General features: G+C 58.1%; 1 protein-coding gene across 1 annotated transcript in view; it reads left to right on the top strand.

Annotated features, from left to right (window-relative positions):
* RYR1 (ryanodine receptor 1) overlaps positions 1 to 16,414 on the top strand; it is a 112,577-nt gene extending 96,163 nt beyond the window's left edge. The window contains exons 88-104 of the mRNA XM_042970107.1: positions 829 to 1,170; positions 3,547 to 4,353; positions 5,030 to 5,106; positions 5,624 to 5,777; positions 6,775 to 6,861; positions 7,683 to 7,934; positions 8,500 to 8,630; positions 10,465 to 10,507; positions 11,708 to 11,838; positions 11,944 to 12,004; positions 12,468 to 12,614; positions 12,852 to 12,986; positions 14,988 to 15,144; positions 15,560 to 15,624; positions 15,713 to 15,813; positions 15,983 to 16,034; positions 16,177 to 16,414. Coding sequence (XP_042826041.1) covers positions 829 to 1,170; positions 3,547 to 4,353; positions 5,030 to 5,106; positions 5,624 to 5,777; positions 6,775 to 6,861; positions 7,683 to 7,934; positions 8,500 to 8,630; positions 10,465 to 10,507; positions 11,708 to 11,838; positions 11,944 to 12,004; positions 12,468 to 12,614; positions 12,852 to 12,986; positions 14,988 to 15,144; positions 15,560 to 15,624; positions 15,713 to 15,813; positions 15,983 to 16,034; positions 16,177 to 16,272 — 2,838 coding nt within the window. The 3' untranslated portion in view covers positions 16,273 to 16,414. The remainder of the gene's footprint in view (positions 1 to 828; positions 1,171 to 3,546; positions 4,354 to 5,029; positions 5,107 to 5,623; positions 5,778 to 6,774; positions 6,862 to 7,682; positions 7,935 to 8,499; positions 8,631 to 10,464; positions 10,508 to 11,707; positions 11,839 to 11,943; positions 12,005 to 12,467; positions 12,615 to 12,851; positions 12,987 to 14,987; positions 15,145 to 15,559; positions 15,625 to 15,712; positions 15,814 to 15,982; positions 16,035 to 16,176) is intronic.
* Positions 16,415 to 16,473: the final 59 nt, after the last annotated feature.

The following is a 16,473-nucleotide window of genomic DNA, read 5'->3' as shown; positions in this document are numbered from 1 at the left end:
GAAGGTGGGGCTGGGGTGGGGGGAGGGGAATGGAACAAAATTGCACAGAAGGCTCCAATCATACCTGCAGTGTTTTAGTTCTTAAGTATGTAGAATTTGAAGAACGTGTCAGCATGACCAATTGTTACTTCTGGGGTGACGGGCACATGACTGTTCCCATTTGAAATTCAGAGCCCCCCACTGTGTCATCCGTCCATCCTGTAGTTGCCGGAAAGGGGTGGGGACAGCACAAAAGGGCCTTGGGGAAGGTTTGGGGCGGGGGTGGCGAGTATTAGCCGGGCCCTAGCCTCAAGGGGCTGGCCTGGAGGAGAGAGTAGTTACCTCCAAGGGCTGCTCACTTTTGAAGGAGGCACACGGCCAGCACAGGGAGGAAACCAGGGAGGGAAATGCTGCAGCTCCATTCTTTTCCTGCTCCCTGACCCCAACTGGACAGACCCAGCTGCAGCCACAGGGTCCCAGAGAGCCTCCGGTGTAGCCCACAGGTGCCATCAAGTGGGGAGGGTAGACAGCAGGCCAGCAGGGCAAACCAGGATGCCACATGGAGAGCCTGGGGCACCGTTTCCTTACCAATTACTACACAAGAGCTGAGTTTCGTCAATTCACACCTTACCACCTCTGAAAAAGGAGTGGATGGGGGCTCAGCTTTGCGGAAATGCACGATTTCGGTATTTGAATGGCTGGTTCAGCCCTGTCTGTGCCAAACTGCCGGGTTTCAGCCTTGGGTGCTGGTTGCGATTCTGGAATCTTCTGTCTTTACGAAAAGTCCACATTGTGGCTCCCCAGGCCACCCCTCTGACCTACCCCCCGCTCACCCCTGCCCACTCCCAGGCTATGGACAGCCAGAAACAGTTCACGGGCCCCGAAATCCAGTTCCTGCTTTCCTGCTCCGAAGCGGATGAGAACGAGATGATCAACTGTGAGGAGTTCGCCAACCGCTTCCAGGAGCCAGCCCGCGACATCGGCTTCAACGTGGCGGTGCTGCTGACCAACCTGTCCGAGCACGTGCCCCACGACCCGCGCCTGCGCAACTTCCTGGAGCTGGCGGAGAGCATCTTGGAGTACTTCCGGCCCTACCTGGGCCGCATCGAGATCATGGGCGCCTCGCGCCGCATCGAGCGTATCTACTTCGAGATCTCGGAAACCAACCGCACCCAGTGGGAGATGCCTCAGGTGGGCAGGCCTGCGCACGTGCATGCTTGCCTCCTCGGGCTTCGGCGCATGCTCCTCGCACGCCGGGACCCCACAAGCGTGTACCCGCTTTGTACATCCGCTGTGCAGGTCCTGAGGGCCCTTGCTCTGCTCATGCAAGCCCATGCCCACCCTTTTGTACACACTCACGGGCCCTGCTGTGCCCTTGCACGTCCCCGGGTCTCCCCTGCCCACCTCTTGTAGATTTAGCCCACACGGCGATGTACACCCCTCCTACATGCAGCAGCGTCGCTGTGCCCTCGCAGGCTTGAACGCCGTGCCTGCCACCTGCACACTCACCCCAGGAGTTCTAGCTTGTCCTTACAGTTCTGTTGCAACCACACCCACACTGTCGCCTACTGGAACACTTTGGTTATCCGTGGTTATACACCCTTTGCTCACCTTGCCACCGGCCCCTGGGCCTTCTCTCGGTCCTGGCCTACCCGTGCCCACTCTTTTGCACACTCACCCTGGGGGCTCTGGGATGCCCTGTCATGCCGGTCTGCCCCTCACCAGTCACCCCATGTGCTCTCTGAGGTCCTGTCACACGATGTCCGTTTATTTGGAGTCCACATGTGGGTGCACATCTCTCGTACGCTCGCCCCCAGGATAAGTCCTGGCACACCATATGGTTGCCCACCCCTCACATATTCACCCCCGCCTGCCCTCTCTGTGGCCCTGGCGTGCCCACGATCACTCATGCACACTCCGACCACCCTCCGGCTCACCCACAAGAGCCCCTGAGGATCCCTGATGGCCAGGCTTACTCCTTGGCCTCATGTGCCCCATCTCAGCCTCTCATGTGCCCGCCCACAACTGTCTGAATGTGGCTTACACACTCACTTGCTCCAAGAGTACACTCGTGTGGCTCTGGCAGGCCTCCAGCCCACCTCCCACTTGGCTTGCATGTAGCTCCCATTCCCTGTCCTCTCTCTCTCTCTCTCTCTCTCTCTCTCTGTCTCCCCCATTGCCACGTGTCCTCACACACCCTCAGCCTCCAGCCCTGCCTCTGTTGCCCTGGTGGCCCTCCTGCTCACACACACTGCACATCCCTTACACTCACGCTTCCCGTTTGCTCCTCACCTGCATGTTCCTCCCACATGCTCTTGCACACCCCTTCCCATCTCCTACTTGTAGCCCATGAGGCTCGCACGCCCATCCCCTCCTCATAAACTGGGCCCCTCCTGTCTGACACCTGGCTGGAGCCCACTTGGGCTCATGTTCCACACTGAACCCCGTCCTCATATTCCAGGCCTTACTGCACTGACTCTCCGGTCCCCCCTGCACACTCATGCCTGCCTCACGTGCCCTGATACTGCCCACAATGGCACTACCCTCCGGTTCGGGCCTGGGCCCTTGCGTGGCTGACCTGTGTGCCCACGTCCACGTGCACACTGGAGCCCCAGGTGGTCGCATGCTTCCCCACAGCCTCCCGTACTGCCACGCGATTCCTCCCTTAACCACAGGACGCTTGGACATTTTGCACAGTCGCCTGTGTCCCTTGGGACACGATTGCATACTCCCCACCACCTCCGATCTGGCACAAAGGTGGTTGCACCATCCTTGCCCCAGGATGTCTGCCGCATCCCCGCGTCCGCAGGAAGCCCCGGCTCACCGCGGGCCCTTCGCACTCCTGTACATGCGGTGGGGAGCTCCTCCCACCTCCCCCCCCCCCGCCCCCACCTCCTGCCTCTCACGTGCTGCCCACGTGCACATTCTTTCGCTTAGTGTTACTCCTCCAAACACCCACCTCTGCCTGCTCACCCCCTCCCATTCCCACTTTCTCCTTCCGGTCAAGAGTCCATGCCCGCGGCCGCGGACCTCCGGTGCTCTGCAGCCATATAATAACACGAAGCACTATGTGACATTTATTAGGCACCGGGCACTGTTCTAATCCTTCGGCATCTATGAACTCATTGAATCCTCACCCCAACCCTGTAACTGAGGTCCTACGATGATCCCCATCCCCCCCCCCCCATTCCAGAGAGGGAAACTGAGGCCCAGAGGGTTCCGTCCAAATCGCCCAGCTACTCGGTGGCAGAATCAGGGCTGGAACCCAGACAGGCTGGCGGGCTGCGGAACTTTGGCCCTCAACCACTACGCTCCGTCTCTCGAAGGAGCGGATACCACTGATTCTGGAGCCAGCCTGTGGGGGAATTCGAGTCGTCTGCCACCTCTCAGCTGCGGCACCCCCAGGACGCGACTCGCTAGGCCCCCATCTCCTCATCTGCGAAACGCGGATGAGAGCCCCTCTGGGAGTGTGTGCGAGGACGAAACGAGTTCCTCTGCGGGGAATGCTCGCGGCGCGCCCCCCCTCCCCCACCGCGCTCACCCCGCGGCGCCCCGTCCCGCGCGCAGGTGAAGGAGTCCAAGCGCCAGTTCATCTTCGACGTGGTCAACGAGGGCGGCGAGTCGGAGAAGATGGAGCTCTTCGTGAGCTTCTGCGAGGACACCATCTTCGAGATGCAGATCGCCGCGCAGATCTCCGAGCCCGAGGGCGAGCCCGAGGAGGACGAGGACGACGGCGCGGCCGAGGCGGCCGCGGACGGCGCGGAGGAGGGCGCGGCGGGGCCCGAGGGCGCGGCGGGGCCGGCGGCGGCGGGCGTGACGGCGCGCGCGGCGGCGGCGGCTGCGCGTGCGCTGCGCGGCCTCAGCTACCGCAGCCTGCGGCGGCGCGTGCGGCGGCTGCGGCGGCTCACGGCGCGCGAGGCGGCGGCGGCGGTGGGCGCGCTGCTCTGGGCGGCGGTGGCGCGCGCGGCGGGCGCGGGCGCGGGGGCGGCGGCGGGCGCGCTGCGCCTGCTCTGGGGCTCGCTCTTCGGCGGCGGCCTCGTGGAGGGCGCCAAGAAGGTGACGGTGACCGAGCTCCTGGCGGGCATGCCCGACCCCACGGGCGACGAGGTGCACGGCGAGCAGCCGGCCGGGCCCGGTGGCGAGGCGGACGGCGAGGGCGCGGGCGAGGGCGCGGGCGACGAGGCGGAGGGCGCGGGCGACGAGGAGGCGGCGGCGCACGAGGCGGTCCCGGGAGGCGCCGACGGGGCCGTGGCCGTGGCCGAGGGGGGCCCCTTCCGGCCCGAAGGGGCGGGCGGCCTCGGGGACATGGGCGACACGACGCCGGCGGAGCCTCCCACGCCCGAGGGCTCCCCCATCATCAAGAGGAAGCTGGGGGTGAGAAGGCCGGCGGGGTCCCGGGGGCGGGGGTGGTTTGGAGACGTCGGGGCTGAGAGGGAGGACGAGCCCGGGAGGGAGACTCAGAGACAGAGGGAGGAGAGAGAACCTGAGAGACAGGCACGCAGAGACAAGGGATAGAGAGACACGGAGACTCAGATGGAGACTTAGAGAAAGGCTCGCAGTGAAACAAGTAGTATTTCTGGGAGAGATAAAGACATCTGGAGTTAGAGACAGGAGAGACCCAGAAGCAAAATTAGAGGGGAACGGGGACCAGGAACTAGAACAACCCGGCACAGGGTCAGGGACACTGGGAAAGCCCCTCAGACAGAGACAGATGGTTGTGAGGGTTTAAGTAGCCCACATCCTCAGGCCCTCCCGCCAGGAGCGCCAAGGGGTGCGGTGTCAGGGGGATGGGAAGCCCTGGGGAAGCAGAGCTCCACTTGGAGTCAGGCTGACTCTGCACAGTGCTTTGACAAGGCGGTCCACTTCTCTAAGCCTCAGTTTCCCCTCTGGAAAATGAGACTCAATCCCTCTTCTGATGGGAGGAGAGTAAAACGTAGATTGTCTAGGGGACATGACCGGGAAGGGACACAGGCAGGAACAGGCAGATCAGCTCTGAGAGGCACGTGGGGGGGGGGGGGGGGCTCCACCCTGATGCTTGCCCCGCCGCCAGGTGGATGGAGAAGAAGAGGAGCTGCCTCCAGAACCAGAGCCCGAGCCGGAGCCGGAGCCGGAGCCTGAGAAAGCCGAGTGAGTGGCCTTGGAGTCCAAGGGGCCCACCCTCTAGCACCGCTTCCCTCCTGGATCAGGAGTCTCCTGAGGTCGCACCGTGTCCTCAGCATCACCCAGCCCAGGCCAGGGCCAGAGGAGGGCCTCTGAAAGGGAGTGGGGAAACGAGTGTTCCTGTCTTGCCCCCAAGTCTTCACGTGGGCTGTTCCCTCCGGCTGGAACACTTTCTCCCATGTTCATCTGTTTTCCTCCTCTTTTCCATTTTGGCTCGCGTGTCTCCTCCAGGAAGCTTGCCTTGACACACATCCCCCACCATCAGGTCAAAGAGGTGTTTCTGGGCCCCCACAAAACCCCGAGCCTCCCCCATCCTGGCCCTGACCATTCTGGGCCACCGCTGCCTGGTGACCAGTCTGTACCCCCATTGGGCTGAGCCCCATGGAAGGGCAGTGACCCATCACTGTGTCCCCAGTGCATGGCTCTGAATGAATGAATGAATTTCCCAGGCACCTCCTCACTCTCTCTGTGTCCTGCCCTGCAGTGCTGAGAATGGGGAGAAGGAAGAAGTCCCCGAACCCCCACCAGAGCCCCCCAAGAAGACAGCACCTTCTCCACCCCCTCCAAAGAAGGAGGAGGCTGGAGGCGGGGGTTTGGAATTCTGGGGAGAACTGGAAGTGCAGAGGGTGAAGTTCTTGGTGAGGACCCGGCAGGGGTTTGCTGACACTCCTCCCCCACCTCCCCTCCCCACCCTCACCCGTGCCAGGCTCATCTCTCAGAAGCAGCCAGGCTGGCTTGAGGGCAGAGATGTCCCCAGGCAGAGGCAGGACCTGGTGACGGGACAGCATTTCAGGTGGCTTGGCTCCTCGGCCTCTCCCTGTTCAAGATCTTTATTCCAACCTCCACACTTTGCTCATCTGGGGCGCCCTGCCTAGGCTTCCCACCCCCATCTGCCATCCAGAGCAAAATCCAGCCAAGGCCGTGGTTCCGTTCCTCCCACCATGACCTGTTTCTTGGCCCTCGGCCTTCGGGTCAGAACCACCACACCAGTCCCAGCCACTCCTGTTCGGGGTGGGGGGGCAGAACTCATCTCCTCATCCAGGCCAGGAAGAAGAGAGGGAGTTTGGGAGGACAGGGCTCAGGGCTCTGCCTGTCCTGCCTCCTCTCCAGGCCCAACCTGACCTGAGGGGCTGAAGGAAACATGTTGGAAGGAAGGTGGTCCAGTGAGGATGCATGGGAAGAACGAGGAACAGGAAGAACGATGGGGAGAAAAAGAGGGAGGGAGAGAGAGAAGTAGCTGCCCTCTGCCTGGGGTAAAGACAGGGCGGCCTCACACAGGAAGCAGCATAGCAGAGAAGTTGGGAGTGTGGACTCCAGAGCTTGAGTGCCTGGCCTCAAACCCCAGGTCTGCTGCTGCTTGGCTGTGTGCTCTTGAGCAAGACATCTTGCCTCCCTGAGTCCCGGTGTTCTCATCTGTGAAATGGGTATATCTGCTGTGCTCACTCCATTAGGGGTGTGGTAAGATTACACAAGTTTCATGTGTATAAAGCTCTGAGCACAGGTCTTGGTATACAGTAAGCACTCAATGACTAGGAGGTTGTGAGAGCAGGTTTCGGATTGTGGGTGGATGATGGGGTGAATTCTCCAGGGAATAAGGTGGAGCGTGAGCTCTTTCTCTTTCTCTCCTCATCTTAGAACTACCTCTCCCGGAACTTCTACACCCTGCGATTCCTTGCCCTCTTCTTGGCATTCGCCATCAACTTCATCTTGCTGTTTTATAAGGTGCTCGTCACGAGGGGTCAGGAGAATCAGACGCTTACCTGGGCTGGGGGAGGGGGGTGACTCTGCCCCTACCAGGTTCCCAGGGCCCCCGCAGTGAAGGGACAAGGTGTGGGGTTGGGGGTTCCGAGGTGGGTTCTGCCTGGACATCTGGATCTTGGGACCCGCATGGGAGTGTGGGTGGGTATCTGGGCGCATCTGGGACAGACGCCTGACTGCGTATGGCAGTTAGAGCAGGGAACCGGTTTGGAGTTCCATGCTCAGCTCTGCCACGTGCCAGTCTTGTGCCCCTGGGCACACACCTTCGCCTCTCAGCAACATGCACTGATTCAGTTAAGCTTTTTTGCGTTCTCGTAAGTTAAAGAGAAATTTGCGGGAAGGAGGAAATGGGCAGCTCAAGGAATGGAAGGAAAGGGCTAAGAACCAGGCCTCCTAAGGACAAAAGGACCCTTTGGGGTCTTGCCAGGGATCTAGATAACAGGACAGAGAAGCAGTCTTGCAGAGTGGCTCCTGTGGGATAGAATCCGGGCTCTAGCGCTCACTGGTGGCATCACGTGAGGCAAGGTGCTTAACCTCGCTGTGCTTCAATATCCTCCTCTGTAAAATGGGAGACGGACTCTGATTTACTAGCTAGGGTTCTGGACCCACCCTCCATCTTGATTGACAGCCCTAACGAGATTGTCTCCGACAGGGCCCCCGCACCCCCCCCCAACAACTAACCTCAGCAATGGGGGCCGTTCGTCTGGTCAGTGGGCTCTGGGTGGGGCAGAGCAGGTGTCAGGACACCAGGGTCCCCGCCCTGACCGACCTCTCCCCCGCCTCAGGTCTCAGACTCTCCACCAGGGGAGGACGACATGGAGGGCTCGGCAGCCGGGGACCTGTCAGGTGCAGGGTCTGGCGGCGGCTCTGGCTGGGGCTCGGGGGCCGGCGAGGAGGCGGAGGGTGACGAGGACGAGAACATGGTGTACTACTTCCTGGAGGAGAGCACGGGCTACATGGAGCCTGCCTTGCGTTGCTTGAGCCTGCTCCATACGTTGGTGGCCTTTCTCTGCATCATTGGCTACAACTGCCTTAAGGTGGGTCGTGGCCATGATTCTGGGGCAAGGTCTTGTGAAGCAGGGAGAGGTGCTGGGCCACTAGCTGACAGGGTCTAGGGCAGGGGCTGGGGGGACCTCCTTCGGTGGTTGGGACAAGGGGGGCCTGGGTACAGGATTGGGGCCTCCGCAAGGACGCTATTTAATATTCAGGGAACTAATGTGGGTCACAGCTGAGGAGCAGGTCCTGTGTCTATGTTAATTTCTGGATCAAGAGGCAGAACTTCTCACTGGGAATATTACTTCCTGCATACTGGTCAGTTGGTGAATTAGTGGGGCCCGGCGGCGTCTGTGGGGCCTCAGACATAACGTGGGTGCTAACAGGGGCACGTGGATTCAGGCACCACTTCTGGGCTTTCCTGATTTTTTCCCACCACAGCCCTGACCCGTCTGCCCACCTTTCCCCAATTACTGCCCTGATTGCTCTGGAGAAGCTCCCCTGATGTGGGGTCTCACACCTGCTCCAGCAAGATCTCCTGGCTCCCGCTGAGGCTGTGGTCTCCTAGGGAGCCTGACGCCCACCCCTTTGCCTGCCTGCACAATGTAGGTGCCCCTGGTGATCTTTAAACGGGAGAAGGAGCTGGCCCGGAAGCTGGAGTTTGATGGCCTCTACATCACGGAACAGCCTGAGGACGATGACGTGAAGGGGCAGTGGGACCGACTGGTGCTCAACACGCCGTAAGGCCCGGTTCCCCTCTGGGGGTGGGGGGTGGGAACAGAGCTGGGTTTCCTCCCCAGGCCGGGCCTCGGCCTCAAAAGACCAGTCGCTGCCAGTCCTGACTCAGTCTCCCCAAGCCTTAGTCCTCCTGTCCATTATTTAGACAAATCTCCCGTGTGTTAAAGTACCTGTGGGGGTACTGGTAACACATGGGGATCCCTGGGGCCCAGACCCTGGAGATTCTGGTTCAGTGAGTCTGGGGTGGGGCCCAGGAACCTGCATTGAAACCCTGCCCCCACGTGTGATTCTTACCCCGCTGCCACAAGTGGGAAATAGGAAATCATTTTGCTTTTAAATTGACCCCAGAGAGGGAGCGAGGGTGTGTGAGAGCAGTGTGGTGGGACTCTGGACCCCCTCCGCGCCCTCCCAGCCCACTCCGTTCCCCCTCTCCCCCACCCCCGATCAAGTCCAATTTCGTGTGTTCATGCAGCAGGGGCTCATCATCTCTAGAATAAGAACGCAAGGTCGGGCAGCCTGGGTTGACCACATGCTAGCTAGGAATTCTTGGCCAAGTCATTTAGCCTCTCTGTGCCTCAGTTTCCTAATCTGTAAAATGAGGACAAACAATAGCACCGAGGGTCTTGTAACAATGAAACGAGACGAACTCATGTGGTTTTCGGGGCACAGTGAGCCCTGGATAAGTGTCGGAAGTTTTTTTATCGTGGGGTCCTGCCCAGGAGAAGCGGTGAGAGGAGGGAGAGGAACCACACCAAGGACATCCTGTGCTCTCATTGTCACCATCGAAGGCACATTGAACTTCTACGCATTCAAGCACACGTGCTTAACGGAGAGAGAGAGGGAGAGACATCTGTTTAAAGTCGGGTCCGCCCAGGACCTCCACGTCTAAATACCGTTTCCCACAAAAAAGGAACCAGGCTCCTTGGAGAAGCGGCAGATTTCAGGCCTGGGGCGGGGAAGTGCAATCAGCCTGGATTACCTTGTGTCAGAAAGCAAAGCTGTGCTCCGTGGAAAGCGTGCAGCCAGGGGAAGGGGCTCCCGCTGGACACTTCAGGGACAACTTGAGCATCAGTAAGGATAGGAAGTGCCAAGAATCGAAACACATCAAATAGGCGTGAACCCCTGGATTCATAAGTCTCCACTCCAAACCCAACAAAACTCCCAGCAAGCCCACCCCTGCAGGATTTTAGGGCATCAACTTCTCAATCAGAAAAGTGGGAACGAGGGGCAGCTGGGTGGTTCAGTCGTTTGAGCGCCCAGCTTTGGCTCCGGTCACGATCTCACAGTTCGTGAGTTCGAGCCCCGCGTCGGGCTCTGTGCTGTCAGCACGGAGCCTGCCTGGGATCCTCTGTCCCCCTCTCTCTCTCTCTGCTTCTCCCCTGCTCACTCTCACTCGCTCTCTCTTTCTCTCTCTCAAAAATACATAAAAATGTGAAAAATATATTAAAAAAAAAAAGTGGGAACAAAAGGGTTAGACTCATCCAATAAGCCTAAACAGGGTGAGAGAGCACATCACTCCCTTCGCCGCCGGAGCAGGGCCAGGCTGCTGGCTCGGACTCTGCCCTGCCCTTCACGCACCAGAGCTGCCTGGCCCCCGGTGCAAGCCCGCTGCCTCCCATGGGCCCCACCAAAGATGGCAATGGGGGTAGCAGTTGACCCGGGGAAAAACTTCGCCTGGCACGAGGCCTGCGGAGCCTGACTCCCCGTGAGGCGCAACCCTACCGCGCGGGGTCCCCTGTGAGAAAAGCGTTGGAACTTCCGACCACCCTGGCCCGGCTGGTGCCTCCGGGTCCTTCTGGCCCTGACACCTCGGGGTCTCTCTGTCTCTCTCGGCAGGTCTTTCCCCAGCAACTACTGGGACAAGTTTGTCAAGCGGAAGGTGAGGATGTGGATGGGGAGGTGGAAGGGTCTCCCAAGCTGGGTCTCTCTGGCTGCCACCTGGCCGTCCCAGTCCCGTCCCAGTCCATCCCACTTGCTTTGTGTGCGACCTTGGGCAAGGGGCTTTGGCTCCCTGAGGAGTACCTCAGTTTGCCCATCTGGAAATGAGCGTGACAATCACCCCCTCCCTCTGTAATGACATAATATGTGTTATGAGCAGAGCACAGTATCTGGCTCAGAATGAGTACTCAGTTAAATACTAGTTAAGAGAGAAGAGGTGAGGCATATTATTTGAAGTACACAGACTCTGGAGCTGGATTGCCTGCTTTTCTACTCCTGTGTCAGCCTTTCTGTGCCTCAGTTTCCCTAAGATTCAAAGTGAGGTAGTAATAGGACTGACCCCACAGGGTGGTTGTAAAGATTCTGTGGCCTACGACCCGAGCAGTATCTGGCACATAGGGAAAGTAGACACATGTCGCCTGTTACCATCATTCATTCACTCAACAGACATTTATCAAGCACCTGCCATGTGCCAGGAATCCAACAGTAAACACAACAGTGATTCTGACACTCGAGCTGGCAACACAGATGATGAGCACATATATAAGGTTTAGGTGGTGATAAGTGCTGTACAAGAAAAAAGCAGTGATGGGGGGTGGGGAGGGTGTGTGTGTGTGTGTGTGTGTGTGCGCGCACGCACTGGCCAGGAGGGGTTGCCCTCTCATGTCCGGTAGGCAGGAAAGGGCAAACTAGTTAATGAGGTAAAGGAGTGAGTCAAGTAGAAATCTGGGGGAAGAGTGTCCTAGGCAAGAGGAATAGCCAGTGCAAAGGCCCTGAGGCAGGAATGTGTCTGGTATATTTGAGGAACTGCGAAGAGGTCTGTGTGGCTGAAGCAGAGTGAATGAGGGGGGTGAGTGGGAGAAGAATTCACTGATGGCAGAGACCCAATTATATAGGGTTCCTTCACTACCACCTTAATAATAATAAATTATCCCTATTAATTTGGTTAGTGAATCAACTGAAACTTTATCACTTTTGGACCCTCCCCCTGAGGATCTGAAGAAAGCTCTGAACCTTGTCCCTAGAAAAACGCAAGCCCAATTTCTCACACAAAGTTCAGAATGTCCCCAGAATGCCCCACACAGGCTATGCCCTCCCCCACCCCAGCCACGTCCACATGTCCCCACAATCCCTGGTACAGGTCCTGGACAAGCATGGGGACATCTATGGGCGGGAGCGGATCGCCGAGCTGCTGGGCATGGATCTGGCCACGCTGGAGATCACAGCCCACAACGAGCGTAAGCCTGAACCACCACCGGGGCTGCTCACCTGGTAAGCCAGGGGCCATCCTGTACAGGCCTGGGGCCATCAGGGAAGGTGGCCAGGGACTGAGCCTCTCAGGCATCCGCCCGTCCTTCTTCCTCCCACCCCGCATAGGCTCATGTCCATTGACGTCAAGTACCAGATCTGGAAGTTTGGGGTCATCTTCACAGACAATGTGAGGAGGGGCTCATAGGTGGGGGGTGGGCTGCGGGAGGAGGGCCTTGGGAGGGCCGGGGGCTCCACCCCCAGTATCCCTGACCAGGGACCGACTCCTGAGCCCCCATGCACCTCTGGTCCTATGATACCCCCTGGCCCCCCGAAGCCCCTTGTCCCTCAGGTGCTCTTGAATTCTCAGTCTGTGTCCTTCAGCAGAGGGCTCCCCAACTACCCTTAGGATGGCTTCTCACCCAGAGTGCTCCATTACTGAAGAGTGCTCCCAATCCTCCAGACGCTCCCTAGGCAGAGATGGCATCGTGACTCCCAGAGCACTCCCATGCCACTCAAATGTTCCTGGACCCCCTGTTCCCAGAGTGCTCCCTACCCCCCCCAGTGCTCCTTGGCCCTCATGAACACTCCCCTCAGGAGTGCTCCCCAGGAATCCTGCACGCTCCCTGACCCCTGACCCTGTGTGCCCACAGTCTTTCCTATACCTGGGCTGGTACATGGTGATGTCCCTCCTGGGACACTACAACAACTTCTTCTTTGCGGCCCACCTCCTGGACATTGCCATGGGGGTCAAGACGCTGCGCACCATCCTGTCCTCCGTCACCCATAATGGGAAGCAGGTGTGGCAGGGGGCCTGCCTGGGGGGTGTGAGCCAGGCAGGGATGAGCTGGCAGCCTGAGTAGGGGTGGAGGGGTGAGGGTCGGGCGGCTCCGGCGAGGAAGGGCAAGGCTGGGCGGGCTGAGCCAGGGTGGGTGTGGGTAGTGAGACCCGGAGGGGGGGCCACATTGACCGACTGGGGGTGAGGACCGGGGGGGCCGGCCGAGCGTGGAGCTGACCAGCCCCCTGCACACCCCCAGCTGGTGATGACCGTGGGCCTCCTGGCGGTGGTGGTCTACCTGTACACCGTGGTGGCCTTCAACTTCTTCCGCAAGTTCTACAACAAGAGTGAGGATGAGGACGAGCCCGACATGAAGTGTGACGACATGATGACGGTGAGCCCCTCCCCCAGCACTCTTGGCCTGGTCACTGACCATCTGACCCTTAGTGTTCCCGTCTGTGAGGGGGGTTGATGGTAGTTCCCACCTCGTAGACTTACTGTGAGGGTTCCGTGAGGTACTTTGAACAGTGCCGGGCACGTGATCGGTGCTCAATGAGCGTCAGCCCCCGTCGTCATGTTATTTGAGCCTTTAAAGCTATTGTTATTGGAAAGGTGCTCAGACACGGTGCCCCTGTCGCTTACAAAGCATGTGATTTGGGGCCGGCTAGTCAACCTACTCACGCTCTGGTGTTCCTCCCCTGTAAAACGGGTGTGTGACAACAGTGCCTACAGCCTAGGGCTGGTTTTAGGACCCAGTGCAGCTCCCTTAAAAGTCTTACAATGGTGCCTGGTGTGTATTAAGGATTACATAGGTGTTAGCTATTCTCATCGTTATCGATAAAAGTTTCACCCAAGTACGCGACTCTTAATCCCAGGGTTGTAAATTCAAGCCCCACATTGGGCGTAGAGATTACTTAAAAAAAAAAAAAAAAAAAAAGAAGAAAGAAAGAAACATAGGGGTGCCTGGGTGGCTCAGTAGGTTAAGCATCGGACTCGATCTCAGCTCAGGTCATGATCTCATAGTCTGCGAGTTCAAGCCCCACACTGGGCTCTGTGCTGGCATCATGGAGCCTGCTTGGGATTTCTCTCTCTCTCTCTCTCTCTCTCTCTCTTTCTGCCCCCCCCCACCTCTCTTTCAGTCTTTCTCTCTGAAAATAAATAAACTTTAAAAAAATTTAAAAATACATACATATAAATTTCACCCCAAGTACCAGCATGCCCTGCTTGTTTATAGTTTCTCTTCTATTCTGAGAAGAGTGGTCATAACGCAGATTGAGCTGACCTTACTAGAGGCACAGGCCACGGTTGGAAGAATTGTCTCAAGGCTTCATCTCACAAGATGTCCTGTAATCTTGCACCACGTTCTGAGGGCCTAGTCCGGCTCTTCAGCCTGACATTTGAGGCCCCACCAGACCTAGTCTTGACACCCATAGCCCTATTCTCACCAGTCACTGGCCTCGGCTCTTAACCAAGACAACTGGGAGCTCTCACTTCTTGGGGACACAGAAAGAACAGGCGTAAAGTCTTTCCCAAGTGCCACGCAGACCATGCCCTCCTACCTGTTCAGAGCCTTCTCGTAGCTCCCCAATGCCATGGGATAAAATTGAATCCCTCACCATGGCGTCCGAAGCCAGGGAAGAGCTAGCTTTGCCCGAGTCTCACCACAGTCTTTCTTGCTTTTGGCCGTCTGGCTGCCTGTTTTCTTTCAGTTCCCCTAAGACCATGTGCTTCCTCCCACCCAAGCCCTTTGCATCTGACATGCTCTCCATCCTCCACCACGGGCCCCACGGACACGCCCCTCTTTCACTTGACACGTCACCTTTCAACTTAAATGCTGCCTCCTACAGGAAGCCCTCCCTAACCATTGGCTGGGCCTCATTTCTCTCCCTGCTCTTTCTCACAGGAGCTCTATTTTCTAACCTCACCGAACCTCTTTCGGTTCCTCCCAGGAACAAAATGTATTCTTTGCTCCCCAGCGGTGTCAAAACACATGTGGTTTTCTCTGCCTGGAACACTTTCTCCCACCTAACACCTCCTTCAAGTCCCAGCTCACACATGTCCCCTCTTCTAGGGAAGTCTCGCCTGATCACCCTGGCTGAGTCAGCCTTTCAAAACTTCAAAGCTGCCTGTGCTTCCCCCACCTGCCCCCTGATCACACTGTGCTTCCCCGCCCCGGCTCTGCCCTTTCTGCCTGTGCTCTCCCTATCACAGCCATGATCACTTCTGGGCTGTCACTATCTGATGACATGTTTGTGAGCCCTGTGAGGCCAGGGCCCAGAACTGTCTCAGCCACTGCTACGTCTCCTGCCCCCTCAGCCCAGGGCCTTGGAGGTACTTGGCGGATGTCGAATGAGGGAGCGCATGACCGGTAGGCTTCTCTCCCTTCCCCCCACAGTGCTACCTGTTTCACATGTACGTGGGTGTCCGAGCTGGTGGGGGCATCGGGGATGAGATTGAGGACCCGGCAGGCGACGAATACGAGCTGTACCGGGTGGTCTTCGACATCACCTTCTTCTTCTTTGTCATCGTCATCCTGCTGGCCATCATCCAGGGTCAGTGCTGGTCGTGGTTGTGCGAGTGGGGGCTCGGTGCCCAGAGGCAGACTAGCTCCTTTAAGAGTGCAGGCCCAGGATCCAGTCTGCCCGGATTCACATCCTGGCTCTGCCTCTGCCTCTTCCTACTGGGAGACTTTCGGCAAGTCGCCTCTCTGGGCCTCAGTTTCTCCATATGTAAAATGGGGCTATTAATGATACTAACCTCGCAGGGTTATGATGAAAATTAAGTCAATTCCTAGGTGTTTTACCCATAATAAGTGCTCAATAAATGCTAGGTATTATTATCTTCAGGAAGCAGGGTGAGATTAGGGAGGAGGAGGACGGGGGGCAAGGCTCCGAGGTAGGTAGCCAGAAGAGGGAGGAGCCCGAGCTGGGTCAGAGGTTGGGCATTGACCTGCGCCCGCCACCGCAGGTCTGATCATTGACGCTTTTGGCGAGCTCCGAGACCAACAAGAGCAAGTGAAGGAAGATATGGAGGTAGGTCAAGTCTGGGGGTGACCCAGAGGGATTGTGGGAGGCTGGGGGACGAATGGGCCCGGATTCTGAGGTCTCCCACCACCCACAGACCAAGTGCTTCATCTGCGGCATCGGCAGCGATTACTTCGATACGACACCACACGGGTTTGAGACCCACACTCTAGAGGAGCACAACCTGGCCAATTACATGTGAGCATAGGTCCATTGACCATTCAAGGGATGGGGGTGTGGCCGACAGCGAGGTGGGGGGGAACGGGCATTGGCCAGTTAGGTGTGGCATCCAAGTGGGTGGATTCCGAGCCAATCAGGAGAAAGTTAGTGTAGTCCTCACCTGTCTCCACTGCCCTTCCATCCCCAGGTTTTTCCTGATGTATCTGATAAATAAGGATGAGACAGAACACACGGGCCAGGTAAGGAGGTGTTAATGGGAGGACAGCGGGCAGGGACATGGAGAATTTTAATATAAGGTCAAGCAGCAGGTGGCAGTAAAAAGCTCATGTCAACATGAGCTTTTGAAGATGTGACCAATTCTTCCCCATGCCCCAATCCTAGGAGTCTTACGTCTGGAAGATGTACCAAGAGAGATGCTGGGATTTCTTCCCAGCTGGCGACTGTTTCCGCAAGCAGTACGAGGACCAGCTTAGCTGAGACACCCCCAGCTGGCCCTTCACCCCCACCTCAAGTGCCTTATACTCACAGCAAGTCCCTTAGTCCCAAACCCCGCCCCCAACGGCAGCTGGGGGACAGGTGACCATGTACTGGAGAAATAAAGTCTGTGCTACACTCCTGACATCCTTGTGCTGGATCGTGGACATTTGAGGTATGGGTGGGCATCCGGGAATTCTGCCC

The sequence above is a fragment of the Panthera tigris genome, chromosome E2, assembly GCF_018350195.1.
Source record: "Panthera tigris isolate Pti1 chromosome E2, P.tigris_Pti1_mat1.1, whole genome shotgun sequence".
Lineage (NCBI taxonomy): Eukaryota > Metazoa > Chordata > Mammalia > Carnivora > Felidae > Panthera > Panthera tigris.
Note: the sequence above shows the minus strand (reverse complement) of the source record. Positions and strands in the feature narration are given on the sequence as shown.